The sequence below is a fragment of the Augochlora pura genome, chromosome 5 (assembly GCF_028453695.1).
Source record: "Augochlora pura isolate Apur16 chromosome 5, APUR_v2.2.1, whole genome shotgun sequence".
In the NCBI taxonomy this organism is placed as follows: Eukaryota; Metazoa; Arthropoda; class Insecta; order Hymenoptera; family Halictidae; genus Augochlora; species Augochlora pura.
In genome coordinates, this window is record NC_135776.1 from 1,685,793 (window position 1) to 1,709,112 (window position 23,320).

Sequence of the window (23,320 nt, forward strand, 5' to 3'; positions counted from 1 at the left end):
TGAAACGTTGTCTCACGTGATAGACGTCCATCATCGGGCACGACGAAGGCCTCGACGCAGCGGCCACGGAACGGCCACGCAGCGGCCGCGTCGCGACACGTAAATACACGCGTGCACCGTCGTTGATACAACGATCATTTTTTTTCTCCCACCCCCTCTCTCTCTCTCTCTCTCTCTCTCTCTCGCTCTCTCTCTCTCTCCGGTCCGCCGCCTTGTCGACGGTAATTGCAGTCGCTGGCTTCGTTTTTCTTGCTCCACCGCCACCACCACCCTCCTCGTGCGCGCGCTCTTTTCCTCTCGTTCTCGTCTCGTATCCGTCTCTCTCGTCTCGTCGACGCTATCCGTGATCCAGGCCGACGGCGCGCCGTTGCCACTGGTATTTCGAAACTCGCTGAACAAACAAGCGCCGATAAAAGTACCGCGGTATATAGTACATCTGGAAGTAGGGACCATCAGTCACGGCGCATCTGCGAACCACTTTGGTTCTCTCCGCCCCCGCAACCCCCGCCTCTCTCTCTCTATCTCTCTATCTCTCGCTCTCTATTCTCTCTCACTCTCTAGGAGTGTTCGTTCGCGCCCTCGCCCTCCTCGCGGCCCCTACGGGAGTGCAGCGGGTGTCCCGAACTTCTCCTATACCACCCACACTCACGCCCGCCCGACGCCCGACGCTCGCTTGCTCGCTTGCTCGACGCTCGACGCGCCCGACACCGCGCGCTAAAAACCATTTGTCATCGGCCGCGTAAATATGTTCTCGAGCGAAACGTGCGTTCGACTCTCTTTCCCTCTTTTCTTTCTACCGGCGTTTCTCTCTTTCCTTATATTCGATTCTCGAAACGCGCTCTCTCCCCGGAATGTAAGCGGGGAGTACCAACCACCTCTCCGCAAACTCTCTCCATCCTACCAGTCTCGTTGTAGTAACACAATTGTTACGTCAGAAGGAGATCGCAGATATCGCGCGCGACTGTGACAAGAATTAATGGACGCGAGACATTAACCCCTTTGCACCGTAATTTCTTCCACGAGACTTGATTCAGTCGTTCGGAGTCCCTAAGACCTTCGACAACGGCGTTCCCTTCGGCGTCGAATTGCCGTTTACTCGATTCGTTAAATAATAAAACAATACGATTCGACGGCGAAACAGAGATTTCCGGTTCAGAACGCTGCCTCTTCACCAGCAAATCGATTATAACGCTTTCTTTTCACTTTCCACGCGGTGGGGGAGGGGATAAATCATCGCAAATATCGTTGAAAATATTCGAGCGCGCAGATTAAAATTGCCGCGAGCAACGTCGGACGCGCTCGCGCTCTCTACAAAGCTTGATTTACCGAAATGATATTTGCGTTTAATCCTCGAAACGGCCGATAAGACTTCCCCGCGTGGGCTAATATAAAGATCGGAATGTCGTACAAAGACCGGAGAGTCGCGCCGGCTAATGCGACAGCGAAACCATTAAATATCGAAGCTCGCGCGGCGCGGCAAAGGGGCCAGAGGAATAAACGAACAACCGATCGAGCTGGCTCGGCGATAGCACGACGACGACGACGACGACGACGGCGTGGTTGGGCGATAAGGGGGGGAGAAGGAGGGGGCGCCTCCACGACGAGGTTGCGCAGGGTTTATCTTTATTTCTTGTAAGCCGCGCGTCTTCGCCCGGGGGAGTAGCTTAAAAAGTTGCTCTAATAAAACCCCGGGGCCATTTGTCAAGGGGTGTGTGCCGCGGCGGCGGCAGCGGTTCCCCGGGCCTTGAAATGTATGTAAAACACATCCCGAGGACGAGGACGAAGACGACGACATGGTTCGCGGAGTCGTAACCGGCGCGGCTCCTGATGGCCCGACATCTAAAATAATAAAAGTTGCCTCCGTCATTTGTCAACGCTTCCTCCGAGGACCGACTACCGCCACCTCGTAATTTCGCGATGTCGCAGCTGCTACCCCCCCACGCGTGTCCCTCCCCTAGCCGCCTCATTTCTTCTTCTCCCAACGCGATTTCCCGATCCATCGGCGCCGCGCTCTCTCGCTCTCGCTCTCGCTCTCGAATATATTTTTCAGCTTTAGTTTTAAATTGGATTCCCGAGGTCTGTGCGGAAGGTCGAACCGCGCTGCGAAGACCCGAAAATTTCCATCGAGAAGACGACAGGGAGCGAGAGAGAGACGGCGTGTGGCAACGCATCGAAAACATTCGCGACAAATTGAAAAGGGAAACGTTGAGAAAGGTGACGTAGAAATCGGCCGGGCGTTAATTAAGGCGCGCGTAGGAGCGTCGGTGCGGAGAGGTGGACGAATAAAGGCCGCGGATTCGCAGAAGTCGATGCGAGACGAGGCCTTTGCGCGCCGGTTCTTTATGCGAGTCCGCCTTAATCCTTTGTCGAAACAGCGCGGACGCGCGCGTCTCGGGGGTGAAATAATAAATAAAATGATACGTCGGGGGGAGGGGAGCCGCGTCCGGTGCCGGCTCGCGCTGCCCGGCAATAATCTACGCGAACGAATGGTGCCAGACGACTTTTATGAAACGACCCGAGAACCCGGGGCCCCTCGAGCGAGCGAGCGCGCGCAGCCCTTTTACAAGCTCGAAAAATATAAAATCGTAACCCTTCCGTGGCGCGCGGCCCGCAGCTCGCGGCGTCCGGATAAAACCTTAAATACGACCGCTGAACACCGGGGGCCGACAATAAAACTCTCGTAAACCATTCCCTGGAATAATGCACCTGCGTGACCGTTGCCACGCCACTCTCGCCTTCCCCCGTGACGCGACGCGATTTTCTACCGATCGCCGTGCCCCGGCCATTCTCAGCTACCCTGTCAAACACTTTAAAATCGTCGAAAGACGATTATTATACCGAGCCTCCTCCTCGGACGCTACTCGTTGGATTTCTACGGATCTTTCGGAACGTCTATTAATTTAACCGGTTCTTCGTATCTTGCGATCCTAACGACGTTCGGCTCGTTTCACCCGGCCGACTTTCTATCGAAGACAGAAAATCCGCGAACCAGGAAGGTACGCTTTCGCCTAGGAGAGAGAAAATTTGTTCCTCGAGTTCCGACTCTCGAGCCGCCTGGATCTGGGATTCGTGGAACGGGAGTTGGAACAATTGTTGGGGGATCGCTGGTGTTCGAGGGAAAAGCGGAGGAAAAAGTCGAGGGCACCGGGGCGCAACGCATCGAAGGAATGATCGAGCACCGGTCCGCAGTTCGGGATAAGCGGCCGTGCTCGGTTATTCCAGTTTATTTTCAAGTAACCCTTCACATTGCGCTAATGTATTTCTTTGAAACCGCCATTCACCCCGTCGACGTTTCAATCCGGTCCATTCAGGCTGCCTCTCCGCACCCGTTGCTTCCCCGGCTGAAACACACTCGGCCGCGATCGATCTAACCGCCGCGCGCCACCGCCGCCCATCGTGCAAATTTTCACACGACTTAATCCGCGAACCCTCCTCCCCCCGGTGACTCGTGCTTTTCTTTCTTTTTCTCTTCGCCTCTTCTCCACCTGTGCCCCCCTCGCGAGCGCCTCCGTTGCTCTCTCTCTCTCTCTCTCTCGCTCTCGTCACCCCCAATTACCGTTTCATCGAGCACCGCGTCGATACGCGCCGAAAAAAAGAATCTCGATTCCTGGATCGTCGTCGCGAAGTACGGCAAAGAGGAAACGCGGCGTGCGCGCGAGCGCGGCTGCAAGCTTTCTCGTGACAAGGGGTTGGCTGGCATTCCATCCCGATTCGACGGCGACAGGTCGCCGACAAAGGGTTCCACCGGTTCGGCCGCGCGCGCGCGGGGTCCGTTTGAACCCCGTGGATCGCTAAATATTTCATTTCGTATCCCTCGAAACGTTTAATCTCGGCTCAGGTGCGCCGCGACGCGAGATCGCGTTGCACGCGTGCCTATGCCCCCGTCCGCCGTCATACGTGTCCAAAGGACATGCCCCGCGTCGCATCCTCCGAATGCGCGGACCCCCGGAGTATTAGCTTGGTAAAAGGACGAAACATCGTCCCCCCTGGGAAGAGCCGACAAAGCTGGAATCGTTAACGAGGAACCGGCAATTTTCCGAATAAATTCAAAGACGTCCGCGACGGGAGAAGAAAAATTTGCCAGAAAAAATTGTCGCGCGGCTGCCGGGGGAAAAATGATTCGGCCGATAAATCGTAGGCGTAAGAGCCCACCGGTTATTGCTCGCGTGCCTTTGTGGCTCCGCTGCAGGATCCGGGAACTTTCATTATCGGACTGCGCTTTCGCCCAACCCCCCGCTTGCCATCTTCGTTTACATTTATGATTTAATATGATCGTCCATTGTTGCGTCCCCTTTGATTCGGCGCGCTCGCGAGCCCACGCTCTCCCGCTCGTCTCCGTCCCCCTCCCCCCCCCCTCCCCCCCCTCCCTCACCCCCCCCACCCCATCCACCCTCGGCAAATATCTTTCTCTCGGTTCCTGTTACGTATGTAATTCGAACGCGGTCCGACTGCGAACAATTTTCCCTCCGCGTCTTCTTCGCTCTCTCCGCACCCCTATCCGGGGGAACGATGGGGTTGCGAGACGCCGGCGAATCTTAATCCAGCTCCGGTGCTCCGGCTCGCGAGCGTTTCGAAATTTCGTCGTCGCGAAATTGGAAAATTTCGATCGTTTTTCCGAAACAGAATCACAAGATGGTTTTACCGAGTCGACGCGAAGGTACCTTGTAAGGTATAAGTTGCGTTCGTGGGTACTAATACTTACATAACCTAACTTTCACCTCCCTTGTGGAGACTGGACGGCGTGCGGTGATATTAGATAATATTCGCACGTTCTGCTTTGCTCGCTCTTCTTCCAGTTGATAAAAAGGAAAAAACAGAATCACACAGCGGTGTTCGCGATCGTCGAGGCTTTCGAAACCGCGAACGCGTTTCAACGGGGTTTGCCGCGCGGCGCGGCGCGGCGACAACGCGGGCGGAATCGGCGCAACAAAAGAGCACAAAGGGCGGCCGTGGTTGGAATATTAAATTCGCGGCAGAATTCGACGAACTTTTCACCGGGAAGCATTATGGCCGGCTATCTGGATGATGTAGCACCCAAAGTTGGGAAGACTCCTCCGAGTCAAACCCCCGGCGCTCTTACCGTTGTACCTTCGTATCTCTCTCTCCCTCTCCGTCTGTTCTGTTCTTTAGCAGGTTCTACCGGATCCCCCTATTTTCTCCGTTTCGCTCCGACGTTCGTCCGTGTTCAGTCTTTTCCTCGTTGCTCGTCTCTCGCCCCGCGTTGTCTCCCTCGGCGAGAGAGCCGCGCGCGGCCCGGGATCTCTCTCCTTCTCTAGGCATAGCTTCCAGGGTAGCAATCTTTTATTATTAGCGCAGGCTTTACCAGACAATGAAACGAAAGGAACGGAATATGATATTGTAGTACAGAGGCTCGGCGGAAAGGGAAGCTATTGTCGGTCTCTTTGAATTTTAAAGTCAACGATCGATACGGCTCGGGGGATGCGCCTTTAGCCATATAAACCGCTCCGCGCTCGCCCCCGTCAACCCTAGCCCAGCCCTCTTTTCTCCGCGCCCTTTCGCAGCCTGTCTCTCTCGCTCTCTCTCTTTCTCTCTCTCTCCAACTATTCAACTATCTGCCTATCCATCTCTCCTCCACCCTCGGTCGCGTTTATTTCTGATCGCGAATGATACGAGCATTCGGTCCGGTCGCGACAACTGCCACTGTCCGCGCTATCATATTCGATTAGGTCGAACATACGTTAGGACAACGTACGCGCGTTTTTCCGCGCCCCGACGGGGTACACTCGATGCGATTTTTTCTCTCTCTCTCTTCGCGAGGAATCCTTCGCGGAGTATTTTCGCATGCAGAAAATTTCGATCGGCCGTTGACCGGCCAATTTGCGACGATTCCGTCCGCGACTCGCTTCGATTTTCCGTGGCTCGGGGGGGTCTTCCGCGCGTGTCTTCGTTCTAGCGTAGAATTGGTTCCCCCCGGAGCGGAATCCGTGAGATCGGGAAGGCCCGTCACCCGAAATTGTCGGGCGGTAATGATAAATTGCGCCCCTCGGCCCCGTCCGTGTACGAGTGGCGGCGGGCGGCCGTGCGGGGAATCAAATTGCAATTTGTTATTTGTAATTCCGAGTGTCGCTTAATATACTCTCTCGCGCCGGCGTTCCACGCTTCCCCGAACCCTTCCGCGGCCCGAGAAAGGGGCCGCGGAGGAGAGGGTTAGAAATTAAGCGGAGCTTGATGAGAAAACGCGAAGGTGAACAGTGTGCGAGGCCTGGGCCCCGCGAACGCTTAAACCATATCCATCCCCCCCTCTCCTTCTACCAGATAACCTCAGCGCGCGTAATTAAGCGCGACACCCTTTATTTTTTGCCCCGCGACTGCCGTCGTCGTAATTGTTTTTCTCGGTTACGGTTCCCTCTCGTCACGTACGCGTCTCCTTCGAACTCGCGTCGAGTCGCGAGCGCGCGCGCTCTTTGAATTCTCGGTCCTTGAATTCTTCGAGGATTCCACCTTCGCGCATGTTTTTATTCATGGGACGGATGTTCGTATTAATTGGAGCACCGTCGCGCGCGAGACTCGAGAGATCGTTCCAATTTAGAAATTTATTTACCAGCTATATATTAAATTTCTAAATTTACTAGCTATATATTATATTATATTATATATAATATTTACCTGCTGGGAAAATATTCCATTTCGTTGTCGCGTGTACGACAGTTCTACCCTTAACTTTTCCAGCCATATTTCCTATATATTGTTAACTTTACTATCTTTCAAATTCCCTTCGAAAATTAACGCGATATTTAAACAATTACGAATGACTATACATTGGAGCTATTTTTCCTTAATAACGCGTTTGATAAACACGTCCCTTCGTCGTTACGTATACCACGTTTGCTCTTCTTTCCACGTATAATTTCCTGTAAAAAGTACTACGGTCCGTTTATAAATAAATAAATCATAACAGAACAGTCTAATCCGCGGCAGTTCCAGCCCGAAACGCGAGCGTATTTCGTCGAGGAAAGAGCGAAGCTGCCGCGGCGAGATATCGGGGGTTGTAAGGGCTGAGGCCTCGCGCGGTGGCTGAGTAGGCAAATATTCGATTTTGTCTATTCAATTTTCCAGAAAAATAGTGTGCGTGGTTGTGTGTCCCCGGCCTCCGCCCGCGCGCGCGGCATTATCGACGAGCGTGTGCGACGCGCGGGGCAAACGCTCGAGAAAGGAGGAAAAGAATAAGTTCGATCAGTCAGAGAGGGTGGCAGTTACCGTTTCGGTTATGGCTTTCGGAAGCGTCGTCGAATCCTATTCTTGCGCAAACCCGATAAGCGGGCTTTTACGCCTGTATTTTCGCACACGCCTCGCCCACACACGCACCTCCCCCCCGGCTGAAACCGAGGGGGGGCAGGGCCGTCTTATCCAATGGGCACGCGGTGCCCGGGAGAAAATAATCCGGCGAATAAGAGAAACCTTTCTCGCAGCTTGTTTTCCCACCTCGAGGCTCTCGACGAGAGTCGCGAACAAAACCGCGAGAGGAACATCTATGTATTTGGAAAGCAGAACGTTTATTCGCAGTTCGGAACATTTGTCTACGGCTCGGAGCATTTCTTCGAGGGAGAGGAAAATTGCCTGGGGTACCGCCGAAAGCGGAACACCAACCCCTTGCTACATAATTTATTCGTCGACCGTGCAAACAAGAATTGTTTTACACCTACACGGTGCACCCGGAGACAGAGGGTTAATTACGACAAATAATTCGGGAGAGAGTCGAGAGCTGGCGAATGGAAAAATACTTGGGGGGTTGGAGAAGCCTAGCCTCGGCCCTGGCTGCTAGACACCGTCCGCCACTTTTCCGTGCGATTTTCACGCGAATATTTCCGAGTCCGCGCTCGACCACGGGGAGGGGGGATTGTCGCGAAGAGGACCGATTTGTCCGTCCCTCCCGTCCCTCCCGTCCCTCCCGTCCCGGGCACGGCCCACGATCGCGCTCTTTATTCTTCCGGTTCGGCATATTTTCCTTCGATCTACCCGGCGAGAAGACTGGCTTTGAGACCGCGCAGAAATCGCGGTGCCGAGGGGGCGGCCGATAGCTCGAGGGTAGACGAAAGCTGAACGGGGGAGGGATCGGCGAGTTTATTTGCGTATTGCCTGGCGGCTGAGCATCGACGCGTTCAACGAAACTGGGGTGGCCGAATCGGCAGATTATCGGCTCTGCGAACCTCGTTGAAATCTTCGTCCTTGAACCCGCCACGGGGATCGGGAGTTCAACGCGTGGATATCTGCGGCATCCTTCTAACGCGTATTATCTCTCTCGACTCGCGACGGTTCTTGCTTCGAGGAAAACGTAATCGACATCCTGCGAATAAATTGTCAACGGTGTTGAACGCGGGACCATGAGATCGCCTAGTCGTCGTCGAGGGGGGAAGAGAGACCGTAAAAAAGCGAGCCAAAATCGCGGGGTAAAAAACAGGCGAGAGAAAGAGAGAGAGAGAGAGAGAGAGAGAGGGAAATCCCCCGACCGAATCGGTCCATTCGAAGCCGCGATAAACCTCGCCGCGGTCTCCGCACACCCTCCGTGTCCCTCCCGGGGTTGAACAGCGCGGGTAGGTCCCCGAGCAGCCATCGATGACCCCTTAATCGACCTCGATCGCGCCGCGAAAGTGATTTTTATTTTCCAGGAATCTTGATTTATACGCGAATGCTTTTCTGCCGGCGCGATTCCACTCGATTCTTCTAATATTCCATTCTATTCTATCGTATCCTTATCCTATGGGACGGCGCGTGTTCGCGGAGGGTTGAAATAAAGCGAGAGAGAGAGATAGAGAGAGAGAGAGAGAGGGGGAAGAGTGGAAGCGAGAAGGGAGAACACGTCGGCACGTTCCAAGACTGCAGTCGGACGCGCATACGCAGCCGTGCGGCTGCGGTTGCCTTCGCGAGGGGTTTTGCCCTCGGCGTTATCTCTCCGTTACGCGTTGGCAGGCATATGGCCGTCCAGCCATGGGGGTGTTACGAGGGTGGGAGACACGCGGCGGGGGCTCATAATTTTCAGATTTATGTACAAATGTTTCTGGCGAGAGCGGGGAGAGTAGTCGCTTCTCTCGTGGGGAAGATATCTATCGTAAAGTTTCGCGGAATTGAAAAATGCTTTCGGGGCTTTCTCGTCGTCGGGGCGAGGCGAGGCGTCGGGACGAGGAGGGAGGGGTGCGAAACGTCGACTCTCCAACCCCTGGCGATGACGTATCGTCCGGGAAGCAGATCCTGCGACGCCTATCTCGCCGAATAAATGATCCGGCAACGCGTGCCGCGCGCCGTTCCGCTCTCTGTCCCGAGACAAAAATCAACAGATTTTTCCCAGCTAACCACTTCCACCGATTCCGTAAATCACGCTTTGATTACGTTGCTACGGTGTTTTTATCTCCGAACGGTGGCCACATGTTGCCGCGCGAGGCCTGTGTATTCAGCCGGTCGAAGAGTTTTCGAGACGCGCACAGGAAGCGAATAAAAACCGCTGGAGGTTCGCTGTCTAAACAAACAGGCACTCGTCGCGAACGATAGCTTCGGATCGTTGCTACTTCTCGATCGCTACCACGTTTTTCCTTCTGTCCGATTTTACGCTCGACCTAGCTGCAACGAAATCATCATTCTCGCCCGCGCTCTCCGAAAGTTCATCTCCGCTCAAGTGTATCGCCGAGTATATTATTAACCCCTTGCACTGCTTTTACGTTGCGACCATTAGCACTTATTCGTCCTCGACAATTTTAACCCTTTGCACTCGAGGTCGATTCAACTATAAGACAAAGACAGTGTTTCTGATCTATTTCATTACGACTTGGTGCAGTTTATGTGCGCGTAAAGTAGAGTCTTGTAATATTAAATAGATAAATATGAGTCTACTTAAATATAAATACAAATTACAAGTTATAACAATTTTTAATAGTGCAACAAAGTCACCGCTCGAGCGCAAAGGGTTAATAATAGGACCAGACAATTTTTATTTCTTGCATCGTCTTTATTCAGTTTAATTCCTAGACTTTGATAGAAGAAGAATTTATTTTAACCGCGGTGGAGAAGAAATTAATAATATTCATATTTAATACAGTTTACATCAAATCTTTACAACGAGTCTGACTCGTTGTTACAGTGCAAGGGGTTAACCTTATAAGGGATTAAACTCATACCGATTGGGGCGATTAGAAATTCGACCGGCCAATCGATTTCCATTCACGGTTCGGTAACAGCGCGGGAAGCGGTCGACGATGCTCGCAGTCCGTCAAGCTCGCGCTCCGAAAGATCGAGCCGAGGAGTCGTTGGTCTAAACGGTCGGCTATCGGGCTAGTCGATCGGCATTGTCTTGCCTTCGGAAGCCATTCGGAAGCGGAATCTGCCGGCTATATAGCGAGGGAGAGTGTGTGAGAGGGAGAGAGAGAGGAGAGCGACAAAGGTGGCCCCGGGCGAGATACCCAGCGTCGAGAAAACAATTTAGCTCGATCAACGTTTCTAGGCGGAATCTCAGGCGTCGTCTAATTAAACCGCTGTCCTGCGCGGATATAAAGTCGGAGGTTATCACCCGGTCGTCGTATCTGATATCCCTGGGCCGGCTTAATCCGACTGTATTTCCAAGCGGAGCGTTTTAAGCGCTCGCGGTCCCGCTTCTGTCGCGCCCTTCCTTTCTTAGACGCGCAGCTCCCTCTCCTCTCTCTCTCTCGCTCTCTCTCTCTCGCTCGCTCTCTTTCCGTCCGCCTGGCTGCGTGTACGTGTATTTACGCGTGTACATGGAACGAATAGAAACTCGGGTAGTCTCATTTCCTGTCTGCGGGGGTCCCGCAGGGGATACATAATTAGCTGGTTCGCCCGTTCCGAGGAACAGACAGGAGAGAGGAGGGAACCTTGGGAGACCTTTCGTCGTGCCGAGCGAGCGAGCGCGTTCGTCTTCTACGCGTCTCCTCTCGCGATTATCGATCCACGAGGCCGCCAGAAATCAGTACGCGTGTGGCCGTCGCTTTTCAACCCGATTCCTCCATCTAAACGACCAACGACGATTAATCCCGGATTTCTTCGATTTCTGCGATTTCCTAGGGAGATTTTCAACGAGCAGTTTTCCACCCCCTTGGTACGAGCCACTCGGACGAGAGAACCGATGAACACTCCTCCCGATGAACTCGACCGCCAGCGCATTTAAGCCCTGCGAGACGAACAACGAGAAATTAATCTCAATCGTTGCCGGCGCGGCCCGGTCCTCATTTATCACCGGTCCTTGCGGGGGCGTTATCCGTGGCCCGATGCGAACTCGGCGGCGCTGGCTCGCGTCGCGACTGCCGTCGAGATCTATTAGTCAAGCTACAAAGAGAGAGAGAGAGAGAGAGAGGGTGGATCCACCCTTGGCAGAGGGTGTGAGAAGGACAGGATAATTCGTGATAGAAGGGGGTCAGTCGATTTTCGCGAAGGGGCGGTGTTCGTCGGGAACGCCGTCGTTTCCCGTGCGCGCCGTGTGTCCCGTATATCGTTGTCGTAAGTAGTCGTCGAACGATCTTACCCCCGGTGACAATCAAGCCCCGCGTAAACGTCGCAATTAACGCCGCTGGCGAGCTCCCTTGTCGCGCGCGCGCGCGCCCGCGCGGCGACAACTCCCGCGACCCATCCGCTCTTTAAGCGCCGTATCAAATCTGCATAAGTATGGGAGCCGGTCTTTAACGAGTTCCGGGGAACGGAGGAGAGAAGTCCTGGCCTCGGGATTTCGTCCCTGTTATTCCACGACGGGTAATCCTTTCCGCCGGAAAAACACGTCCCGCTTGCGCGCGCTCTCGTCTCCTCTTTACGAGCCGCGCATTCCGTGCCCGCGTAGCTACGATTTTACGATTATTAGACTGGTCCGCGATTTTTCCCGCGAGCCTTCCGCGATTTTTCCGTCTCAGATACATCGAGAGGACATTGTTCAAATCGTCGCTGCTGCTTTGGAATCGGATCTCAACGCTATTCTATTTCGAAACATCGAGGCTACGCCATTGCTCGCTCCGCCGTCTGTTATTATATTGCACGCTGTTAAACTATTACAGGCGAGCGTGGCGCGCATTTATTTCGACCGCGAAAAACCGAGGTAAAATAATTCCATGGAAAAGCGTCGCTTTTGTCGAAGGGTTGCACGGAACACGCGCGCGCCGCCGCGCGTCGCGATCGCGACGAGAACGCAAAGCGTTTCCGTTCGCAAATAAACGCGACTCTCGCTCTCTCGAAAATATTATTCCGCGGCAACGGCGTTTTAATTGCGATTAAAAAGTGTGTCCGACGCGAAAAATCTGACCGGCGAAAGGGCGCTCGACATTTTTGAGCGCCGCCGTTATAACCTGTTGATAGCGGACGCGCGAGTGTCGCCGAGCGAGGAAACGGTGCCACCGCGCTCGTTCGGTCGCGTTTTTCGATCGGACCTCGACCGTTTTACTTTTCCTCCGCCGGAGTCGCCGATCTTCTTTCGTCTCGTTGTTCGTTTCTAATTGTACTTTATTTTTAGTCTTATTTTTAGTTGCTAAAATGGACAGGAAGATATCCGAATCGATAGAATGCATTTAGTTGGGGAATAAGTTCGTAGCGTTTCTCTATTTTCTCTCGTTTTACAGCCTCGAATAATAATTATTATTATTATTCATTATTAACGGACTAGTAAGACCCTTTTGTGCTACATAGAGGTTGTATATATACATAGTCCGGAACACATTTGATAATAAAAAAAATAAATGACTAAAAAAAAAGAATTAGCACAGTTTTGTAGAGTAGAGAGAGCTCTATCGAATAAATATGAGGCACTTTGTTAAACGGCAACAAATCGTTGTAAAATAATAGAAAATAAAAGGATTCTACGAACTTATTCCCCAATGCAATAAAAGTTCGTTTTCCGCATCCGATAGAATTTTATTTTGTATAATCGATCGGAGGCAATCGGTCGGACATCTTATTCGGCAGGCACGATATGATCGACGAGCGCGGCCTTGCAAGAATCCCAGGCATCCCGTAATTGAATCGAATCGAGTCGAGAGAGTCCCGAGTCTCCCGCCCTCCCTCTTCGGGTAGCCGTGCTTGATAAATGCTGTCCATCTGCCGATACGTCGGATAATATTCTACCGAGTATCCGGCAGAAATCGAAAAGCCGGTTTCCGCCCGCTCCGGAGACCGGTCCGCGCTCTGTCCGCGCGCGGGCGCGACGGAATCCGTTGTGTAATTCGATTCCGTCGGCTCGCCCCTTGGTCCACGGCGGAGCAGCGCTCCCGACTCTTCTTCTTGACACTCGTCCCAGGTCGGCACCGAGAGAGACGACCACCTTCCCGATCTCCCGATCTCCCGAAAAGCAATTTCTGCTCCCCCAATCGACGTCTCCGTCTTGAACGATGTTGCTCATATTTTCCTCGAGTCTCGTTTGTTCGAATTAGCCCCACCACCGGCAGCCCGACTGCCGGCCGTCGATGCCCGAGAAACAAAGGAGCCTCTCGGTGACGCACCCTGCTCAGTTTCCTCGAGGAGCGAGAACTCTTCTTTCTTTCTTTCTCTCTTTCTCTTTTTCTCTCGTTCCGCAAGAAACTGGTCCCGAACTGGACAATAGCGGAGGCTAACGAGTCTAGACCGTTGTTTCGCGGTGCCTCGTCTCCATTCAGCCTCTTTCCTTCGACTCTTAGAATTCACGATCGGCGTTCACCTGGACGCTCGCAAAAACTGTCGCGGATTCACGCGCACGTAAGCGCGGCTATTTACCGCGCGGCGAACGCAACGCCGCAACGATACCGTGGAAAAGATCTAGATACGCTTTCGCGAGATAATTCGCGTTTCTCGAATCGTTTCTCGGAATTGCGATGGATCGTGACATTTAAATCGTGGACGAGAGGGACGTGTCGGCGAAAGGCTCTCTCGGAGTTTGCGCTCGTTTTCTCGGTGGAACCCGATATCCCCGTCGAGGAAGCGCTCGCGATAATCAGGCGCGCGGAGAGTCGTCGGAAATAAGGAATATCGGGAGGAACGAGCGACGGGAGAGAAGGAGCAGCAGCAGCACCCCTTTCGCGTCGGGTGTCACAGTCGCCGAGGGGGTCGCGTTTTCAGGATCGCGCGCACTTTGGATCCCGTTACCGGGGGACACCCTTCTTCCCCCTCACCCCTCACCCCTTCCCTCCTCTGGGCAAACCGACTCGTTTATTATTTCGACTCGGATATTCCGGGGGCGTGCGGACTCGTTTTCGCGACAGGCGACTCCCTTCCCTCCCTCCCTCTCTCCCTCTCTCTCTCTCTCTCTCTCTCTCTTTTCTCTCTTTCTCTTGGCCCTGGCGAAAGTGTAACGCAATCGCGCCTCGGATTCCAGCCGCGTAATTAAAATTACAAGAGCGAGGTGGCGGCGTAGGGGTCGGTCAATCGTCGCGTTCGATTCGTAAACGCGTCGGCCCGGGAGCTTGCGGAAACTTTGTCAGTCGTCCCTCTCTTTTTAGTACCCCTCTCTCTCTCTTTTTCTCTCTCTCTCTCTCTTTTTCTCTCTCTCTCTCTGTTCGTCTCCCCCTCTGTCTCTCTTGGTACGCGGAACGAGGGAAATATTCGAGGTCGGTCTCCGGGCTCGTTTATCGAAAAAGCGGCGGCGGCGGCGGTGGCGGCATACTTTCGCCAATTTGGCCGGCTCTTTGTCCGCCTGGAAATTACAACTGTTCCCCGTCATTATCGGAACGCGAGTCACGCGTCCCGCGATCCTTTTGACTCGTTTTTTCCCCCCTCAAATAAAACGACACACGCGCGCTGTGTGTCCTCCCCCTCCCCTCGAGTTTCCACCGCACAAAAGAAAAAACCGACGCGCGCGTTAATGAAAAATACGATTTCGCGAGGAGGCAACGAATACAGAGAGAGAGAGAGAGAGAGAGTGGAAGAGAGAGGAGGGATGGACGCGTTGCAGGGTGGGATCGTTATCGTGGACGATCGCGGGCCGAGAAAGTCGATGCTCGCGTTACGCGCGCCGGCCGAAATCGCGTTTTCTTCGAGCAGCCCGGAATACGCCTCTGTTAATGAACTCCCGCTGCGCGGCCAGGTCGTTCCCGCACGGTTTCCTGCTCGGGATCCCCGCGGAGCTCGTCATTACCGAATCAAAATTAAAGCCAAAGATCTGGAGAAGGGCACGCCGTTCCGAGGCTTATTAGTTTCCTGGGCGCGCCGTCGCGCGGTAATGGACGCGTGGCCCGGGGATCGATAGCGTTCGATCGATCGCCAACGGGCGACCAACTCTTTCTCGGTCGTTGCCGTCAGACTTGGACAAGTCTTATTGACACTTTACCGACCGGTAGCGGTTCGAACATACTATGCCCTTCTCACCGGCCATTCAGCCGCGGATCGTCCGAGACACCGGCTCGGTTTCGGCCTAGATTTTTTTTTTTTTTTTTTATTATTAACATTTTCGGCCTAGATTGACGCGCGGGAATATATGCGCTTTTCTTAAGCTCTGGTAAAATTTTACGCTTCGTGTTATTGTAGGGTAACCAAATTTAATAAAATCTTTTACTTTAATAAAAAAAAAAATGCTTGCTGCTTGCTACTTGTCAGTCTAACCTAACCGAATCTAACAGAAAGATCGAAAGTCGATTAATCGACGACCGGTCGGTGAGCGCTGTGGAGCAAAAGTCGAATAATCGACGGCCGGTCGGTATGCGCTGAGAACAAAACGTCGATTAATCGACAGCCGGTCGGTAAAGTGTTAAACACCGGCGTGACGATAAGCCGCGTTTTCTCGCGAGTCGACACCGTACGATTTACCGAAATCGACGTCGATTTTCGCGATCGAAATCGACGACGACGACGGTCGTCGCAGAGAGTTCCCGAGAAGAGAGAAGAGAAGCTCGTTTTCCTCGAAGCTGCGGCCTCGGGCCGGGGTCTGACGGAGGCTGACGGAGGCGGCGCCGCGCTAATTATTCGCGACTAGCGGCGAGCGTTTCCGCGCGCGCGCGCGCTCGAAACCCAAGCCGAAGGTACGCGTAATGAAATCTCATGATGTATTAACGCGGCGCAAAGGGTGTGCACAACGAGCGCGTCTAGGTGTCTACTCACGCGAGGAGGCCAGGTAAACGCGCCGGCGAACGCACGGGGGCGTGCGCGTAAACGCGTCACGCAAACGGTTCTCCGCCCGGGCGAACCGTCAAGACGTAGAGGCGCGGAACGCGGAAAGCAGTCGCGATCGCGCGACGCTCGCCGTAATATTCGACTAATTACAAATTTAATAACCCCGCCTGGCTGCCGAATACGAGGACGTCTAAGCCCTCTCTCTCTCTCTCTCTCTCTCTCTCTCTCTCTCTCTCTCTCGCGCTCTTCGTCTCGCCTTCGTCGACGGCAGTCTTGCCGGAATCTCCTCGCGTATATCCCCGTCCCCTCGAACTCGTCGGTCCAGCGAGAAAGCTTCTCGAGGCCCGCTCGGAGGCGGACCGAGAGATACCCATCGGCCTTCTTAATCGACTCGTATTACCAATTAAAATTTAATTATCCCCGAAAATTAAGTCGTTACGACGTCGATGCCTGCGCTCGGCGGTTCATTCGTTCCCAGACGCCGAGCGCGAGCGCACGCTCGCTCGGCCAACCCGGCCAGAGAGAACTCTTGTCCCCGTCGCTCGCTGTCGTTCAACGGTCATCCTCTCTGACCCAGTCTGCTCAATTTTGCTGACCCAATCTCCTTTTCAATTTGCGAATCGTTCTGATTCGCCGTTCGTTCCGAAGGCGTTCCAAAGGCCAGCGCACACCGTGACACACGTGGCGCTCGCGTTCGAGCCGCTTTCGTTTCCAACGGGCCGGACAATTTTCCCCCGTTATCCTCTCTTTCCGCAACCGTGCTATCCGAAAAACGCGCCTGGTCCGGGTCCCTTCGCGAGCTGCCGACCTCTAAGAGAAACTCGTGACGCGGGAAACGGAGCAGACGCGAAGAAGACGAGGAGCGAAGGAGCGGTATCTACTCGGCCGCGCCACGGTATTTCTCTCGGGCTCTTTGAAAGCATTTTCTCATTAAAAAATTAAGGGACGGGGGTGCAGGCGGGCGGCGGCGGTGGTGGTGGTGGATCGACGAGCCCGCGATGCTCGCGCGTCGCTCGTTCGAGGATAGTCGGAGTCGGAGACGGCGTCGGGAGCCGAGGGCGAGGGGGGACGGGGACGGGGCCGGGTCGGGGGATCGGTAAGTGCTCTGCGGCACCCAGATGCGCCCAATATTATGTTTAATGATATTAACTTCTTACTTAATGGTCCGCGGTTCGATTCGAGAGGCGCGAACGGGGCCCCCTCGTCCTCTCCGGCCGACGGAAAAAGTATACCCGGGAGAATAATTTGCGGGACGAGGATACCCGGCCGGGAGCCTAATCGGCCGCGAAACCCTCCTTTCCTCCCTACCCCTCGCCTCGCCTCCGACGGCGGATCTCGCGGAATAAATTCGTAAGTACGCGAGCAACCTTAATGGCTCTCCTCGGATTCTTGCTCCGAATGCTACCACCCCTCTTTCGAACTTGTCGCTTGCCAACGAAAGGTCTCTCTCTCGGCGTTGCTTGAGCCGAATAATAAATCTTTTCTCCCGCTCTCATTAACGTGCTTCCCGGTATTACCTTTCTTTTTGCCCTCGCGGTTTCCAAGCTTCTTTCTCCGCGGAATCAAAATTTATAATACACCGTTTCGAAAACTTCTTCCTCAGAATTCGTTCTTTCTTTGCCGAATAAGTTATCGTAAGTTATATCGTCGTAATTGTCGTCGTAAATAGTAATACGAGGTGGCGAAATTTCAGTTTCCTCGACGATTGGGTAACGCGAACCAATTCCTTGCCAGCCAGAGATTTCCGACGCGAGACAGGAAATGTAAAATGGGTCATTCGAAGCCATCTGGCCGATCCTGGTCGCGCGCGCGCGCGAATGTTAACGATCCCGGCGAAGCAGCCGGGCAAAGGGCCTCGTCGCCGTGGGCCGAACAATATAGGGGCGAGATTAAAAGTTTCGCGGTGCAGGAGCATAAAGCCTCGCTCTCTGGCGCACCTTAACGAGCCTGGCCCTCGTAAAGCCGAACATTCGAGGAAACCGAAAGAAAATAAAAGAGACGCGGCCGGCGCGAGCGAGAGGAAGAGATAGATAGAGAGAGAGGGGGGACCGGTAGCGGGCAGCGAGAGGACTCGTCGCCTCGTTTCTCGCCATTTAAAGGCTGGCGAACATTGAAATCGCGTACGAACGTCGTTAGGATCCTAACGAGAGAGCCGAGAACGGAGCGAGACCGTTCCGACCTCTGCCCTTTCGATTTATTTCTCCGGCTGTGGCCCGCCGAGAAAATATAAACGGAGAGAAAGCGAGGATCGCGGCGGCGGCGATCGGTTTCGCGGCACGCGGCACAGAGCCGAGGGAAAAATGGTCGCGAATCGATCGGCCGCGAGACCCCGGCACTTATCTTCCTACGCGGCCGACGGCTAGAATAATTATCTAATTAATGCTGTTTGCCTGGCCGAGAGCGGAGGTGGAGACTCTCGGCTCGGCCAATTGAAAATCCGCCGGAATCGATGTATTAATGTTCGCTCGTGCGTGGTTCTATGGTTGCAGGCTCCGCGAGGAGAGAGGAGACGCCGAGAGGGCTCTAGCGTTGGACCAGAAACCCAGGGATCTGAGCTCGCACAATGGTAAGATAAATACGCGTACGCTCGTTTACCGTAATTACAGTAATCGGCCGATAATACCGCGAATAACGCCGCGCCGTACCGCGACCGGCGTCCCGGGGTAACCGAGTGTTATTACGCGGGAGGATCCATCTCCACCGCGTTCCATATTCGTGACTCGGGGCCGTCGCATTCCCGCGGCTCGCGAACGTATCGCCATAGGACGAAACAGAGGTTTTTCTCTCGTTCCTGGATCGTCGAACTTTGTTTTTCGCGAACATCGAATACGTTTTATCCATTAAGGTTCTTCCAGACTTTGGAGGAACCTGTGCATTTTCGGAGAGCTACCAAATGTTGCTTAAAGGTTTCAGACTCCTGGATAATCTCGTAGACGATTCCACGAGATCCTCTGGAGTTCCGAAACACCTTTAAACAGCCTTTTGTACTCTCTGAAAATATTACAGGCCTCCAAAGTGCTGCGAAGATCCTGAAATTCATCTTGAGGCCCCTTCGAAGGGCCCAAAACTCGTGCACTTTTTTAAGGTAAGTATCCACGCGTCTTTCGAAGGTAAGTATCAACATTATTGAAAGGTAAGTATCAACTTTATTGAAAGGTAAGTATCAACTTTATTGAGAGGTAAGTATAAGCATTATTGAGAGGTAAGTATCAACTTTATTAAAAGGTAAGTATCAAGCGTTCACAAAAAAAGTACAAGTCATCGAAAATCAGAGATTTTTATCTCCTCGAAATAACTTCTCGCCCATCATGATCTCGTGTTACAAAATTGGAAATTTTCTCGCAAGTAGTAAGGACAACGTCAGAGCAGATTTAAATTTAAAATTTTCGCAGTAGTACAGCTCAATGAAAAGTCAGACAATACCTCCTGAAAAATACCTCCTCGAACTTCATGTTCTCCTGATACAAAATCCGAAATTTTAGGAGGTAATTTTCAAAAATTTTCGCAGTAGTACAAGTCAACGTCGAGTCAGACGTTACCTCCTGAAAAATACCTCTTCGCACTTCATGTTCTCCTGATACAAAATTCGAAATTTTAGGAGGTAATTTTCAAAGATTTTCGCAGAAAAATACCTCCTCGAACTTCATGTTCTCCTGATACAAAATTCAAAATTTCAGGAGGTAATTTTCAAAAATTTTTGCAGAAAAATACCTCCTCGAACTTCATGTTCTCCTGATACAAAATTCAAAATTTCAGGAGGTAATTTTCAAAAATTTTCGCATAAAAATACCTCCTCGAACTTCATGTTCTCCTGATACAAAATTCGAAATTTCAGGAGGTAATTTTCAAAAATTTTCGCAGTAGTACAAATCAACGTCGAGTCAGACATTACCTCCTGAAAAATACCTCCTCGCACTTCATGTTCTCCTGATACAAAATTCGAAATTTGAGGAGGTAATTTTCAAAAATTTTCGCAGTAGTACAAGTCAACGTCGAGTCAGACATTACCTCCTGAAAAATACCTCCTCGAACTTTATGTTCTCCTGATACAAAATTCGAAATTTGAGGAGGTGATTTTCAAAAATTTTCGCAGTAGTACAAATCAACGTCGAGTCAGACATTACCTCCTGAAAAATACCTCTTCGCACTTCATGTTCTCCTGATACAAAATTCGAAATTTTAGGAGGTAATTTTCAAAAATTTTCGCAGTAGTACAAATCAACGTCGAGTCAGACAATACCTTCTGAAAAATACCTCCTCGCACTTCATGTTCTCCTGATACAAAATTCGAATTTTTAGGAGGTAATTTTCAAAAATATAATTCAATGCATATTATGAAGGGTAAGGAAATGTAAAAAAAGAAATTGAATGGGGAGGAATAGAATGGAATCGGATGGGAAGGAAAGGAAAGTAAGAGCACGGAAATGGTAGGAGGGGGAAAGGAAGGAATGGTGTGGAGAGGAAAAGAAAACGAAAGGAATGGAAAAAAGGATGAGGGAAATATAGCAAAGGAAATGAATGGAATGGAAAGGTAGGAGAAGAAAAATATAGCAAGGGGAAGGAAATGAAAGGAAGGGAATGGATTGGAAAGAAATGTAAAGGAAAAGGTAGCAAAGAAATGGAATTGAGAGAAGTGGAATGGAAAAAAAAGGAAGAGGCAAATATAGCCCAGGAAATTAAAGGAAGGGAATGGAATGGAAAACAAAGGAAAAGGTATCAAAGGAATGGAAAGGAGAAGATATCAAGGGAAGGACGAAAATGGAGAGGAAAGGAAGGGATCGTGAGCTATACTTACCTCTCCTTACCTCTTCTGGCGAGTCACCGTTCTCCTTACACAAAAAGTACAAATTTTCCTACAAAATTTACAAAAATTTGTCGCAAGTAGCACAAGCGAATCGCAAGGCAGACTTCAGAAAATTGCGAGGATGACAAAGCTTTCATTCGTAATTCCTGCATGGTATCGCGTTACCTTTGATGGGCGGTAGCTGGCGTTGTTTAAGCCGGGCGCGCAGCATTAGCTCTTGGCGCGTCTTAAAGGAACTCCGGACTCGCTGATCTGGATCCTCTGAGCCGCAGGGGTTCGATCCAGATCGCATTAAAGTCGAAGCCAAGCGAGGCAGAAGAATTTCGTAGCGCTGTTCTGTCGGCGACGAGCTAACCGAGCGTGTCCGCTGCTCGTGGACCAGTCTTTTTCTCCGTTTCTTTATTTCTCGTTGCTGTGGCACCGGACCGATCGTTTAGGAGGCCCCCGAGATTAAAGCCCGATAGATCGGGTTACGCGGCACCGCCTTTCTTCCGATTCCCCGTAATATTTTAATCCGTCCGATCGAACCTTTTATCCTCGATGGTGGCGAGGATCTGCGGATACACGACGTTTTCAGTTGGAATCTGGACCTGTTGCGAACAAAGAGAGAGAGAGAGGAAATGAGACAGAGAGAGTGATTGAGAGACGCCGAGGAATCAATCAAGAACCATTTGTTACATACGATCACTTTTTGCTTATTCATATTGTACAAACTGTAAACAATTTCATGTTATTCTAGAAAATTGAAATAAAACGATAACCAAAGCTATCAATCGACTTGTTTTTTAACCCAAAACCGTTTTTAGAAACCGTGGAGCTACAGAGAAATTTTAGAGAGCGTGGAAGAAGGTTTACAAGACGTTGAAATTGTCGGGTTTGTGAAAAAGCTATGGAAATCGAAAGAACTCTCTAAATAAAATTCTATAGCTCTCCGGCAGAACATAAAGTTTCTACGACGACAAATTCAATATCTATTTCTGGATTTTATCTGTATCGATAAAATCTAGAATCTAGATTTCGATTCAGATACCATGCCATCCCGGCATCCAAACAGTATCTGTTTAATCCATCTATTAATCCGCGTCAGGATTAAAATGCTAGGTAATCGAATACCGGTCGAGGGAGCAACATCCTGAAAGAGTGGATCGACCGTCGTTTTCTCCGTGGGGAAGACGCGACTTGTCGGTGCAAACGGTCACCAAATAAAGATCCATCAAAGCTTTCGACCGCGTTCGTTTCCTGGCCGCGACGAGCGTATTCGATCGATTCACCCGTGCCCTTTCTGCGCCCCGTAGGTTCCTCGAACGGCCACAGTCCCGTGCTGAACCTGTCGAAGACAGCGGGAAGCGGAAGCGTGGGCGAGCACTCCGGAAGCGAGGCGGAGGCGTCGCACCGATCGCAGGACGACGAAGAGGAGGACGACAATCTGTCCGAGGACCTCGACGACGACAACGAGAAGGACGAAGGTGAGATGCTCGAACCTGTAGAAATATTACGGAACATTAAGCTAAATATTTTTTATATTTTATTTTCTGTATATTTTAAAACGCGTGAAATCCGCGTAGTCTTATCGCGATATAAATCTCGTAAAATGTCAAGTGGCAATTGCGTGGCAATTAAACGGAAGTATAAGTTCCACCTTAGAGAATCGTTCGAGTTTGATTAAATAATTCCACGATTTCGTTGGTTTACGAATTTCCGTGGCCGAGTTCGAGCCCGAAAGAAAGCAAAAGTTTGGTAGGTACTCCCCGGCCGCGCGAGATCTAGGCGTCGACCGGCGCGGGCAACGATCGCTCGATCAATTAGGGGCCAGCCGGACCGTGACGGCGGATTTGACGTGTGCCGAAAGTCGAAACGATGTTGCCGGGTTTCGCGGCGCGCGGGCATCACGTGAAATAATTATATCGAATCGACTGGTCGGGCACACCGCGTTTAAAGATGAGTTCCCGGGACCGCTGACGGGTCAGACCCTCTCATCGATCATTCTCTGGGGCCCCGGCGCGGAACGGCCGTTCTGGGATTTCGGTCTTTCCATATCGGGCCCCCGAGAAACTCGGTGCAGCGGTTGTCAAAACACCTGTCCGTCAACCGAAAGAATCCTCGCCCGGGTCCGCGCGAGAGAAGTTGTTCGAGGTTCGAAACGACCATTTTGTTTAGGCCGCGTTCCTCGCGACGCCCCTCCCGCGGATCGATCGCGGGAAATCGCGGGAGCATCTTCCCGCGATTATCCGAGGAAGACTGTGCTCTGTTCTGCCGGGGTCACCGACTCCCACGCGGTCGCGCGCGCGCGATAAACAGACTGCGCTTTTTCTTCATTTCAGAGCAACGGAATTCTGTAATTTACTTTAGCCTGTTAGCCTTATCGGGATCCGGATCGAAGGCCTTGTTAAAGATATCGCAGAGCCGGCTGAGCGGTGAGAGCGCGATAATCATTCGTTTCGACGCCGGGGCAAAGCGATCGAGAGCAATGGAGCTGCGCCGAGGACAACCGCTGAAAAAACG

At 52.0% G+C, this 23,320-nt stretch overlaps 1 protein-coding gene across 2 annotated transcripts in view; it reads left to right on the forward strand.

Moving 5' to 3' along the window:
- Dac (dachshund family transcription factor) overlaps window positions 1–23,320 on the forward strand; it is a 179,035-nt gene that overhangs the window by 96,970 nt on the left and 58,745 nt on the right. For both annotated transcript variants that reach the window (XM_078181128.1, XM_078181129.1), the window contains exons 5-6: window positions 18,504–18,580; window positions 22,114–22,284. In XM_078181128.1, the coding sequence (XP_078037254.1) occupies window positions 18,504–18,580; window positions 22,114–22,284 (248 nt within the window). The remainder of the gene's footprint in view (window positions 1–18,503; window positions 18,581–22,113; window positions 22,285–23,320) is intronic.